This window comes from Cervus canadensis, chromosome 23, assembly GCF_019320065.1.
Source record: "Cervus canadensis isolate Bull #8, Minnesota chromosome 23, ASM1932006v1, whole genome shotgun sequence".
NCBI classification, from domain to species: Eukaryota; Metazoa; Chordata; class Mammalia; order Artiodactyla; family Cervidae; genus Cervus; species Cervus canadensis.
In genome coordinates this window covers 2,295,232-2,308,601 of record NC_057408.1, presented here as the reverse complement: position 1 = coordinate 2,308,601, position 13,370 = coordinate 2,295,232, and the positions used below count along the sequence as shown (strand labels likewise).

Sequence of the window (13,370 nt, the reverse complement as noted above, 5' to 3'; positions counted from 1 at the left end):
TTTATAAATGTATATGTGATGTTGTTTAGTCACTAAGTCGTATCCAACTCTTTGTGATCCCATGGACCATAGCCCGCCAGGCTCCTTTGTCCATGGGATTTCCTAGATAAGAATACTGGAGTGAGTTGCCATTTCCCTCTCCAGAGGATTTTCCTGGCCCAGGGATTGAACCTGAGTCTCCTGCTTAGCAGGCAGATTCCTTACCACTGAGCCACCAGGGAAGCCCGAATATGTCATGGATTTATAGAAGTATGCAATATTTGTATTGTGGATAGATAAGTATATGAAGGGACTTCCCTGATGGCCCAGTGGCTAAGACTCTGAGCTCCCAACACAGGGGGGCCTGGGTCTGATCCCTGGTCAGGGAACTAGATCCCACATGTTGCATCTAAGACCTGATGCAGCCAAATAAATAAATATTTGGGCTTCTTTGGTGGCTCAGATGGTAAAGCATCTGCCTGCAATGCGGGAGACCTGGGTTCGATCCCTGGGTCGGGAAGATCCCCGGGAGAAGGAAATGGCAACCCACTCTAGTACTCTTGCCTGGAAAATTCCATGGATGGAGGAGCCTGGTAGGCTACAGTCCATGGGGTCGCAAAGAGTCGGACACAACTGAGCAACTTCACTGGTTCAAGAATATAAAGATCTCGGGCCAGCACAAGTGCAATGCTGCTGCTGTTCCCTGAACGCACCAGGAACTGAAGGGCACTTTGCTGCGGCTTCAGGTCTGTCCTGAGAGTTGTGCCTGTTCTGCCCCCAGCTCCGCTCTGCTGTGGAGGCGGAGAGTGTGGACAGAGAATCCGAGTCACTCGGCAGAGCATCCACTGAGCACCTCACGTGTGCAGCCCTTCTGCTCACGGTGCCCCGAGGGCCTCTTCCACTCAGCGTCTGGCTGGAAACCAGGCTGACTCACAGGCAGGAGGCGACCTGTCTTGCCATCGAGGACACAGCTCAGCCCGGTGACTGAGGACACAGTTCAGCCCAGTGATACTTCCGGTCAAGCACTTTTGAGACATCAAGACCACTCTCCTGACTCGAAAGATAGCAACAGAGGCCAAGAGAGACGAGGAGACTTCACTGGGGTCACTCAGCTCATTTGCGGCTGATCTGGGTGAACCAGAGCCCAGCTCTGACCACCATCCCTGCCCCGTTTCCCTTAGCATAGAGGCTGTTTATTAAAGGGCTTTATTTTTAGGGGTTTAAGAGTTTTATGTTTGTTTGTTTGATTTATTCTCCACTTGCACGGTGAAGTTTATCCCACGTGCCAGAGTCTTTGATGGGATTTGAATATTCACATTCGAGGGCAAAGCCAGCCTCTAGGAGGTGCACTGGAGCTCGGTGTTGGGGGCAGGGGTTCCCTACAGCGGACGTTTGGCAATGTCTGGAGACAGTTCTGGTCATCACAGCAGGAGGGTGGGGGAGGAGGTGCTGCTGGCCTCGGAGGGTAGAAACCAGGGGTGCTGCTCACCAGGGGTGCCCAGGACAGCCCCCAACAAGCACTGTGCAGCCCCAAATGGTAGCAGTGCCAGACCGAGACGCCCTGGTGATGGGGCGGCAGCACCCCTATGGTCTGCAGCCTTCTCTTCAGACCTGGGCAGGTTCCCGCCGAGAAACCCAACCATGGCCAAAGCTTTGGGGCAGCGTGGCTGGGACCAGGCGTGCACAGTTAGCCTCTTTTCAGGTCTGCCCAACTGTTTTCAGCCTAGTATCTCCGTACATGAGGCCAGCAGTGCAGAGGACCTCTGGGTCAAGCCTCCTGCCATCTGTCTGTCTGGGGGGCAGGTAGAAGGCCCAGTTTGCTTGGGCTTAAGGCAGGGGCCCTGGGTGCGTGGAGGTGGGTAGTAGCTAATGTTCCTTAAGAACCTAAAGCAATTTTCCTGCCCGCCACTCCACTTTGCACCCTCACCTTCAGTGGCCCTGGCACTGCACCTTCCAAAGCTTTCTCGATCTGTGCCCGGAGAATAGATTTGCTTCTTACAAGCAGTCAGGGCTCCTCTCTTTGGCCTAAGGCAAGTGACCCATCTGCTTTTGCTCTTCCAAATTGTTGTCGCTGGCCCCCTTCGATGCGTTCTCTCCAGCCATGCTCAGGCCCTTACTGTGCCTTTGCTGCATTTCAGTCAGGCTGGGGGAGGGAGCAAAGAGAACCACGTGTGTTGAGTTCATCTCTTAAGCAGGAGGCCTGGCCTTATGTACTGGAAAACTAGACTTCATTAAAAGCTTTGCTGTGTGTCTGGCCTCAGAGGAAGGTGAAGAGCTGATGAGCTGGAGCGAGTTGCTAGAGGCGGAATTGAAGGATGCACCAGACAGAGGGTAGGGGAGCTCAGTGACCTTGATCTCACTAAGCCTCAGGGTCTCTGCATGTATGACAATGTGTACCCCCCACCTGCCCATCCAGGTGAACTGAGGGCACGGATGTGGACCAGCAGAGAACCCTGTAAAGGACCCTGGTTTATTATGGTCATCCTTCTGCATGGACAGCACTCTCGTCTCCACTAGGCGTGGTCAAGGCGACGTGTCACGTGGCACACGCTGGACCGCGGCTCCCGGGTGACGGGCTTACCCAGCACGTGAGCATGAGTACCGACTGCCTCGTTCTCTTGCCAGAGGCCTCCAGTTTGGTTGGCAGAGTGGCGACCAGCTGGCCAATTGGACGGGGTTCTTTAATGTCACGGACGAACCGGCAGTGCAGAGCGGCAGTGACTCCAGTTCCAGGTACAGACCCCCGGTGAACAACCAGGGAGGGGGGAAGCTCTTCTCGGGGCGACCCTGCAGCCTCTGCCCCTCCAGGCTGCCCTCAGGGAAGAAGCGGTCTCAGTGCAATGGCCCAGAGCTCCCCCTGGGATCTGACCTGGGCTGCTTAGATAGGAGGGTGAGGGCTAGGACCCAACCAGAGCACAGCAGGGACTTACTGCCCCCTCTTTTGGAATGAGGGTGGGGGGTGATGGAGTGGGAGTCTGGGTCTCCAGTCTCCACTTGAGGTGGGGGCCATATTCCACCCCTTCTGGAAGAGGAGTGTAGGTGTGTATTGGGATGGCATTGGGGTGGGCAAAGACTATTGGCTTCCTGCTCCTCTGAAATCCACTGAGCAGGCCGTCCCTCCTCTGCCCAGCCTTGGCTGGGCTGACCTTGGCTGTACTAATTTGCTCAGTCGTGTCCGACCCTATGGACTGTAGCCCACCAGGTTCTGTGCGTGGGATTCTCCAGGCAAGAATACTGGAGAGGGTTGCCATCCATCCTCCAGAGGATCTTCTCAAACCAGGGGTCGAACCCGCATCTCTTATGTCTCCTGCATTGGCAGACGGGCTTTTTACCACTAGTGCCACCTAGAAAGTCCTTGACCTTCGTTGGGGAAGATCCATTTTCATCAAGATATGATACTGAGAAATGACATTTATACCATCACATGGTTATTTCTTCTTGATCTGCTGTAGTGTTTGGAGCTAAATCAGGAATGAGGGGCATTCTGTATATCCAGGAGAAGGAACTGTTTGTAGAACGAAAGAAAACGGAGTATTCGCAGTTGGAACCCGCTCATTGCGGGGTGGGGGTGGGGTGCGGTGGGGGTGGTCATTTTGGGGAATTTTTTCAGACAAGGTGGGATGTTCTCTCTGCTTGAAGGTGGGTGTGGCTGCAACCTGCCCACTAAGGGTTTCTCGGGGCTAAGTTGTTTGGTTTCTTAATTTTTGCCTTTCCAAGTGCAGGCTAACTATAGATTAATTTCCCTGGGAAAGAGGCCTGGGTTTTTGTTGCTGTTAATATCAACACTAAAACATCAAATTGACCCTGCAGAAGAGAAGTAGTATGTTTTTCAGGGGCTTCAATATGCATGATTTTATCCAATGCTTTGAAAAAGGGAGGATGTGGCTCCAATGTCAGATGCCGACGGGGGAGGTGAACAGACAGGCCTTGGGGTGTGGGGCAGCCAAGGGCCATGGCCTAGGATCAGGGTCTTACTCTGACTCTTTAGGAGCCTGGTGCTGCCACTGCTAAGTTGCTTCAGTCGTGTCCGACTCTGTGCGACCCCAGAGACGGCAGCCCACCAGGCTCCTCTGTCCCTGGGATTCCCCAGGCAAGAACACTGGAGTGGGTTGCCATTTCCTTCTCCAATGCATGAAAGTGAAAAGTGAAAGTGAAGTCTCTCAGTCGTGTCCGACTCTTCTCGACCCCATGGACTGCAGCCTACCAGGCTCCTCCGTCCATGGGATTTTCCAGGCAAGAGTACTGGAGTGGGGTGCCATTGCCTTCTCTTTTGGAGCCTAGTTCTTTTCATATATCTGTGGTGGGAGCCCTGGCCTGCCACTTGGCACCTGGAATTGTCACCCAGCGAGAGTGACAAGTCCAGACTTGTCTGTTCCATATGTTGAGCTTCCAACATTGGCCCTTCTGCTGTGTGACCCGCCCAACCAGATGCCCCGGGGTGTCTAGGTAAGTCTGCAGGTGTCTGTCTCCCTGGGAAGGACTCCCTGAAGGGTTCACAGAGAGGGTTTGGCTAGAAAATCCCAATCAGCTGAGTAAGACGGGACAGCCCCTGGGAGGCTGTTCTGGGCAAATGTCCTGGGCTGGGACTGAGACCACTGCACGGATTCTGTTTCTGATTTTTCCTACTGCCAGCAGCTTTTGTCTCTCTGTCCTTTCCCTGCAATTTTGTCTCTAATTTCTCTGCCTTTCTCACCCCACCTAGTCTCTCCTCGTCCTTTCTTCCTGCCACCCTCTCCGGGTCCACTTTTCTTTCTCAGTCCCTGCGTCCTGCCTCTCTCTCCTCCTCCCTCTCATCTCCCTTGCCCTTGATCCTCTCTCCCTCTCTCAGCAGCACAGGTCAGCCTCCCCCTCCCTGTCTCCCAGGGTCCCTTGGGTTCAGAGACACCGCCACTTCCATCAGGTGCCCTTTATTCAACATCGTCACCAGCTGAGTGGGTTTCCTTCCGGAGAGCCGCCGTTTGACCGAGAGCCCCCTGAGCCCCTAAATAAATGTGATGACCACACATTCCAAGTTCTTCTTGGGCACTGCCAACTCAGATCCCAATTTCTGATTGACCCCTAAATTCCCCACATAGGTGAGAAAACACAGTATGTCTTTCCCACGTGCAGAATATAGTGGTTCATGTAATTAGAACCAACTCGTGTGTTGGAGATTCTTTTCTTTGGTGTGGGAGCAGCTTCTGCCTTCTTTAAAATGGACGGGACAGCTCCTCGCAGCAGATGTGCAGGACTTGGGGGAGGACCTGATGACACTGGGAAAGGACTCTGCCGAGTGAAAGTGCATCATCCCAGCAGACAATTGTCAGTGCCTGAAATACGGGATGAGCTTTGTGGTATTATTTGCCTACTGAATAATTCAGCGCATGCCATATTTTGCTATCTGTCGCTGTGTGGAGGGTTGAAGTGTGGTACACCGGAAGTCATTTATTATTAACACCCATTGGAAGGGAGGTCAGGAGTTACCATTTATAACAAAGGATAAAGAGGGGCAAAAAAAAGCAATGACTCATACGTTATGTACTCAACCAGGAGCCACAAGGAGAAGGAGAAGGTCCAAATGATCGGTCTGGAACACTCCAAGCAGGACCACAAAGGAAATCCAGGCCAGATGGTGCTCATAAGGGCTGTGGCCAGGTCTCTACTTTGGACAGGAGCTGGGGGAAGTCCAGCTGGCAAGTGTGTGAGTTACAAAATATACATTGACATATAGCTTTGCTAATTTCAGGTCTAGATCTAAAAGTGTCCAATAGGCATCTAAGGAGAACTGCTGTAGAGAGCAGATAGGAATAATTGGTAATCAGCAAGTGCTTCTATTTAAGTGGCTGCCTTGAAGGAGCAGGAAGGTCTTTGAAGAGAGTTCTCATCATCTTCAGATTAGGTGTTTATGTTTCTTCTCCCCACCTAGGCAGTGATTGTGCTTCTCCCTCTTTGGATTTTCAGCACCCAGTATGGCACCAGCTCAATAAATGTTAATTGAATAAAGGATGAATTAAGCAAGGACAAAGTAAAGACTGTTGGTAAGAATGCGGACTTCAACTTAGTGTCCCTGAATTCTCCCTTAGAGATTTATTCCTTTGGATTAAACCTTGTCTTCTCCTGGCAGTATCCTTGAAAATTAATCCCTGGGGAGGAGAAACATTTTGGAATCATAAACTCACTCACAGTTTAGAATGACCAGAGAATTTTTTCTCTTGAGAGGAGCAGGTAGTCAGGTAGTCTGAGAATCTGGGTGGCAGGGTGGGAAAAAGGAGACTGAAGGTAGGGCTGTGTGTGTGGATAAAAACAGAAGGCAATGAAGGCAGATGATATACTTTTGCAATAACTGACTGAGTGCTGCCCCTACCCCCGCCACCCACTCCATCCCACCCCCCACTACGGAGTATGGCAATTCTGAGAAGGGGAAGATGGGTGAGGGGAGGGGGGTTGAAGGGCTCTTGGCCTGTGAGCTCACTGGTTTGACCTCTCCAGCCTGGCCAGCTTCTTGCAAACCCAGTGGCCATCTGGAGGGCAGGGGAGGCATGGCGCCCACCTGTCAAAGTGGGCAGGCAGCGCCCACTGCCTCGGGACACCACAGGGAAAGGTCACCCAATCTTAGGGGCTGAGGGCAGCTGAGGCAGAAGTCCCCGAGGTGCTAACCTCAGCCTGGTCTGTAGTCACAGCGCAAAAGGCTTCACTTAGCTTCCATCAGACGTTTCCCGATCCATGTCCCAGTCCTTGTCCTCCTCCAGAATCCACCTCCCACTCCACCGCCTCCTGGAAGCTTTCCCTGATAGCCACTTTCACTCCACGTTCTGTAAGATGTGTCTGCATCAGGGTTGGGCGGGGGGGATGAGTTAAAGTGAAAGTTGCTCAGTCGTGTCTGACTCTTTGCAACCCCGTGGACAGTCCATGGAATTCTCTAGGCCTGAATACTGGAGTGGGTCTATGCTTTCCCTTTCCCAGGGGATCTTCCCAACCCAGGAATCAAACCGGGATCTCCTGCATTGCAGGTGGATTCTTTACCAACTGAGTATGAGGGAAGGAAGCAATTTCTATCGTTACACACACAGAGAACTCCCCAGAAAGTGCACATGAACCCCTCTGAGCTTGCTCAGGCCTTCCCCAAATCCCGAGGACGCTCCTACGCCAGAAAATGGGGCTGGACCGCCTGTGCGTGCAGTGTCAGGACCCTCTGAACCTTCTTACTTCAGACCCAGCCCACAGGCAGCCCCTCCTCCCAGGGTGCATGCAACCTTGGCCCCCTGGTCCAGGACCACATGGCAGGAGATGGTTTGCTAAGACAGGGAAGGACCACTTCTAGAGCAGAGCTGAGGACAGATTTCCCCTGCGCTGCTGGGCTTCCACTTGGGGTGCTGGGGACTTCCCGCGGGGAAGGAAGCTCCAGCGCAGGAGTGGTGGGCAGGCCCCAAACTGGTCACACAGTCGCCTCTTTGCTCCGCAGAATGGCAGGCCGAGTGAATGTGTGTTTCTTTCTGAAAGAAAGAGCCTTTCTTTCTGGGTCAAGGTCTGCATTCCGGGCAAGCGTGTATGCCTGGGGTGTGGAATCATCATATTTCAGAGCTGGAAGGAACTTGACTGAATTGAATTTAGCATTTTATTATGCTGTCTTGAATTGTTCCCTAATTGTTTCATGACAGTGTATAATTAGGGAATAAATTGTGTGATGCAGCTGGCGAGGGCTTCAGGAGTCTAGGGTACAAGTCGGAGGTGATTCTGTGGAGGGGAGGGACTTGGATTGGACACGGACAGGTGATGATGCCATGGCTGAGCGCTACTGGGGGCTGGCTATGTGCCGGGCACAGTGCTGGGCGCCTGATGCATTACCCTCAGACCTTGGCGGGGAGGGTGCTGTCATTGCCCCCATTTTACAGATGAGGAACTGAGTCCCCACTTCCAGGTGGCGGTGAGTGGTAGAGCTGGAACACACCCCTTGCCCTGTAACTCTGAGTCCCAGCACTCGTGGACCATGCAGAGGCATTCTACTTTCCGGGCTGTGGATAGACATCCAAGGTTGAGTTAGGTTGGGTCTCCTTGGCTGTCCTTGCCAAGTCGTCTCAGCTCCTGGCTGTTAGACTAGACTAAAATGACCGTATTGATCTAAGTAGGTAACTGACATGCACGTTTTCTCCCAGCACTATCAGGAGCACTATAGGCAAGAAAAGACAATCATTAGGGTCTCTCATCCCCTCCTCTCCTATCTCTTTCCCACTTTTGACCTTCTGTACTCTCCTTCACCCCCAGCCTCTATGCTTTGTGCTCCTGCTGTCTCCTCTTGGGGGTCCTGGATTTCAAAGAGGAGCCCTGGGTTGCAAGTTTAGCCCAAGGGAAAGACTTTTCCACGGAGGACTTATGGAGGAGGTGTGGTGACAGCTTTGAGGGGTGGGGTCTGCACGTCTGCATTTGACTGCAGGCTGGCTTAGCATAAGCCTTTTGGGTCAATTTTTGCTTCTGGGGAAAAGGACATACATAAATAAATAAGAGATTAGGTAAGTAGTCTGAATTTTGGGGTCACCTGCATCAACACGAGTATTGTTGAGAGAATGAGATTATCGAGAGAGAGGATGCAGAGTGATCAGCAGTCTTTGGATGGAGTTGCCTCCTTATTTGGTTGAGTTTAAAATGGAAAAATTCCGCCTGTGGTTCTGATATGCTATCTGGATGTTCTTTGCTTTTTGACTGCCAGATTTTTCTATGAATATCCCTTAAGTTTAGCAGATTATTTGGAATGAAACTACTTTTTTTTAAGATTCCTCATTCTATTAATTTATTTTAAATAATGGGTGAAAAATAAATAAGCAGAACTCTTGGGCTCCCTCTAAGTAAGATGGCACTGCTTCTCCCTTTCCTCCCACGTACCCGGTGTGGGCTTCTGGTGGTAGATAGAGGAGGCCGAATGTGAAGGCGGGGCTGTTGGGGCCCTGAGAGGCCTCGGATGGTGTCGTTCCGTGAGCTCTCCTGGCCACCAAGCTTTGTGGCCCTTGGCTGTGTCTGAATTGAGTCTCCTGGTCCAATAACCACTGGCATGAGCCTTTCTGTGCCTCAGTTGCCTCCTCCTCTGTCAAACTCCCACTTTGCTCAGCCACCAGCGGGGTCCCCTGGGTGGGTGCACAGCTAGGCAGGAGGTGTTCCCCTTGGGGCCGGCTTTTCACATCAGATGACCCTGGCCCCACTCCTTTCTCATCCCCCAGTCAGCTCCTCAGACCCTCTGTACCTCCCTCTAGCGGTCTGTTCTTCCTCTTCTCCTTCACGGCTCCCACTCTTCTTCCTCCTGGACCATCATCAAGAATTTAATACTAGTCCCTTAGCAAAGACAGGAGGCCGCAGAAAGGAGTGAGAATGGAAGGAAATGGAGAATGGAAAGGAAGGGGCTCTGGGGTCTGGTTAGGAGGACCAGCATCCATCTGGGAATCAGTTTAGGGGGTTCTTAGAAGGGAAGGCACAAGGCTCTCCAGGTGCCCACTCCATGTAGTCATGCATAGCCCGCAACCGCTTCTTCGATGGCTGTGGAGGCTGTGCTGGGACCGTGGGCAGTGGGGCTCCTGGAGCCTCTAAGGGAGGCCGGTCCTTTGCTGGGACTGCAAACCTCCCCTCCCTCACGCTCAGCTGGGGCTCCTTGATTTACCTTCCGGAACCTCCTAGAACACTTCCACCTACTCTTCGTCCAGCAGTTCCTTCACACGTCAGGGGATCCCATTCTCTCTACCTCACCTGAGACCCACTCTTCATACGCTCACTGTCTTCGTCTGTGCGGGCTGCTGTGATGAAATACCACACACCAGGAGGCTCATCAACAGGGATTTGCTTTCCGCAGTTCTGGAGGCTGGGAGTCTGAGCCTGCGTGGTCGCCAGCACGGTCGGGTGAGGACCCTGTTCCGGGTGGCGGACTTGTGTCCTCACATGGTGGAAGGAGCTAAAGAACTCTCTGGGGCCTCTTTTATAAAGGCACAAATCCCATTCAGGGGTCACCACCCTCATGACCTCATGACCCCCGAAGGCCCCACCTCCTGATATCATCACCTTGGGGGTTAGGGTTCCAGCATATGAATTTCAGGGGGACACGCATTCAGCTCAGTGAACGCACCGGCTCCTTCACTTTGAGCCTCCACAGTCTCCGCCTCCAGCACCTCCTACTTCCGGTCTTGCCTCAACCCACACCCGTGGGGCTCTTGCCTCCCCTGCCTCCGGCTGCCCTTGAATGACACAGGGACCTCCCCGGGCTCCTGTTGTCTTGAACACCATCAGTCTGGGGACCAAGTGGTGTATGCGAGAGACATGGGCTTCATCTTCTCCCAGCGTCACTGCTGGGGCTCACAGTATTGTAGCCCCCAGTGAATTCCATGGTCCAGATGGAGATCGGGAGGGGGGTTCAGGCCGGACAGGGGAGCCCTCTGTGGGGCAGGCTCATGGGGAAGGGCTAGGAGGAATGACAGAGCCAGACTTTGCACCCTAGACCCAGGGCATGCTGAAACGAGGCCCCCTCAGCCTACAAAGCTGGAGCCCAGGCCTGTGTGGGAGGAGGGGACCCAGTATTCAACAGTTGCAGTCATGTTTGCATTTGTCTTCTCACTTAACAGGGGCCATCACCTGCTGATCAGGCAGCCAGTGCTGCCCAGCCCTGCCCCCCACCTACCCAAGGGCACAGAGATGGGGCAGGATGGATGCAGCCTGGCGCCAGCATCGGACTTGGCTGCCGGAAGCCAAGTGGCATCTGAGCTGAGCTGGGCTCCTGATGTGACCGGCGGTGACTATTTATACCTGTGAGGTGTCCTGCCAGCATCTCCTCCCCTTTGAACTGGGTAGAGATCATCTTTCCAGAATTGAAAGAAGAGATAGTGACTAGCTCATCTTGAGAGGCTCATGGAGTTAGGGAGGCTGGAGAAACTGCTACTCTCAGTCTTCTAGTAGCTCAAGGGAATGCTTGAGATATTTAGAGAAAGAGCCGTGGCTTAAAAGGGCATTTGTTAGTGATTTTCAATAATAAGAGTCATAACCCCATTACAGAAAGTGTATAAAAATGTAGAAAAGTATTTTTTTTTAAACCATCATAATCCTGTCCTTAGAGCAACCTACTATTAATATCTTGTTACGTCCTTTCCCATGTGCTCGCATATGTATATATAATTTTTTTTTGGGAGATCATAGTTTTGTAGCTTGCTTTTTTCACTCAGTATTATCATGTAATCGTTTTCTCATGCACAAACATTTCAGCATCATTTTGATGTCTGCATGATGATCAGTATCCTGACCAAACGGATTTCTATGGCTTCCTCCAGAATGCCATCCTCGGGCCTCCTCTCAGAAGCAGAACCGAGGAGTGACCCAGTGTGGTGGTGCTTCTTACAGTCTTATTTCCTCAAGTCGTTTATCTTTAGAGACTGAGATGGAACAGCACAGCCTTCTAAAAGCAAAGCCCAGATAGGCTGGAGAAAGAAGCAAGGGCTATTAGATCCATTTTTTTCAGATGGAAAAACGAGGCTTTAGACCTCAGCCTGGAGTGATTGTAATTACCTGGCTAAGGTACCACATGCAGTGTTTTCAGAATGCCTAGGATTTTTTTCAATCATCAGGTGTGGTAAGACACACAGATGTGGAAATGACTGTCAAGAAGGAAGAGGTTTTTATACTTACAGATCCTGAAAAATGGGAAGCACACCATACCAGGTCGGGTCACACGGGAAGGCACCAGCATCAGCCAAGAAGCAGAAGGAGCAAAAGGGGAAAAGTGGACAAGAGCCTTTATTGTGGTTTCTATGTAAGGAACGGATGAGGCAGGCACACGGGCTTAAGACTGGCTTGTTTAAATAATTTCAGTGGGCTCTGGGGCAGAGAGCTGCCCCAAGTTGTCTGGTAGCTGGCCTGTGGGTGACTAGGGCAGAGGACTAGGTGGTCCTAAGTGTGAGAGGAGGAGAAGGAGAAGGAAGAGGTGGTGGCGGAGTGTGAGCTCTGGACTGCTTGGTTTGCACATGAAAGGTGTGCTCACAGGGTTGTTTTGTTTTTTTTTTTCCCACCATATCTAGGAATTGACTATCTCTAGGAGACGCAGTCTCTCCGGGGCCAGGAAGGCCCCAGATTTCAAAGCATCAGAAACACAGTTAATCCATGGAGTTTGCAGCAGAGATGGGTGATCAGGGATATCCCTACGTCAAAGCAGAACTCAGCATGGGCTTTACCCTCAGGGTGATGGGGGAGAGGTTTCCTAATAGCAGCAGCAGGAGAATGGCAGCCAGTCCAGACGGTGGGGAGCTTCTGAGTTATCCATTTCTTTCTCAGCTCTGTCATCCACCAGCTGAGGGGCTGTAAGCACGTCTCTGACTCACTGGGCATCCACTGGCAGGTCTTGTCTTTTCAGGGCAGGAGAAAGGCAAAGAAGGGGAATAGACATTTTCTGGGCACTTACTGTGTGCCAGACGCTATACTAACGCTTTCTTTGAAATTCTCATCATTATCTTATCTTGTCACAGGTGTACTTCGTTTTTTATGCTGATTTTGCAAATGAGGAAACTAAGGCTCATGGAAGTGATGGGCCCCTGGTTAGGGATGGGCAAAGAAGGATGTGAACCTATTCCAAAACCCTTGCCATCTAATAGCCACGAAACACAGCATGTGAGACCATTTGGAATCACTGAACTGCCAAGTGATGATATTGGGGATTCAAGAGAAAGGGACACTGAGTGGAGGCTGGCAGAGGGAAAGTGAGGATGGCCTTGTGAAGGTGACGAAGGGGCTGGCTGATCAAAGGGAGGTGCTGATTGGTTTTAACTTCTTCGAGAGTTTCTCTTGTTTGCTGTGCTTAGTCCTTCAGCCGTGTCCGACTCTTTGTGACCCCATGGACTACAGCCCGCCAGGGCCCTCTGTCCATGGGGATTCTCCAGGCAGAATCCTGGCATGGGTGCCATGCCCTCCTCCAGGGGATCTTCCCCACTCAGGGATCAAACCCAGGTCTCCCACATTGCAGGCAGATTCTTTACTCTCTGAGCCACCAGGGAAGCTGGTAAACATTCTCTTGTTTATGGATCATTCATAAAATTGTTCTGGCTTGGTTAGTTAAGTGGGAAACACTGAGGAAACTTTGGGATCGCTTTTTAGTACTGAATGGGACTTCAGATACCACCTCATTCAAATTATTTAGGAGGAGAAAAAAGAGGCTCAGAGAGACAAAGTGATTTACTCAAGGCCACACGGCTGGTTTAGAGGCATATCCTGGGTGTGTCTGCAAGTGTCCCAACTCCTGAGAACCCTAGCATAAGTGCCCTCTTAATTATCTTCTACATCATCAGAATCTGGAACTTTTCTTAGTAGCAGCCTGAGATCATGGCTTCAGATGACCCAGTGGACTCCCAAGGGCTTGGTGTCACTGGCTGTGGTTGCAAGTGACGATCTTTGTGATAAGA

The 13,370-nt window shown here is 51.7% G+C and overlaps 1 protein-coding gene across 2 annotated transcripts in view; it reads left to right on the top strand.

Annotated features, from left to right (window-relative positions):
* Window positions 1-13,370, top strand: part of ST8SIA5 (ST8 alpha-N-acetyl-neuraminide alpha-2,8-sialyltransferase 5) — a 73,490-nt gene that overhangs the window by 24,055 nt on the left and 36,065 nt on the right. The window contains exon 2 of one of the 2 annotated variants that reach the window (XM_043444094.1): window positions 2,605-2,712. The exons of the other annotated variant lie outside the window; for it this stretch is intronic. Coding sequence (XP_043300029.1) covers window positions 2,605-2,712 — 108 coding nt within the window. The remainder of the gene's footprint in view (window positions 1-2,604; window positions 2,713-13,370) is intronic. 2 annotated transcript variants of the gene reach the window in all.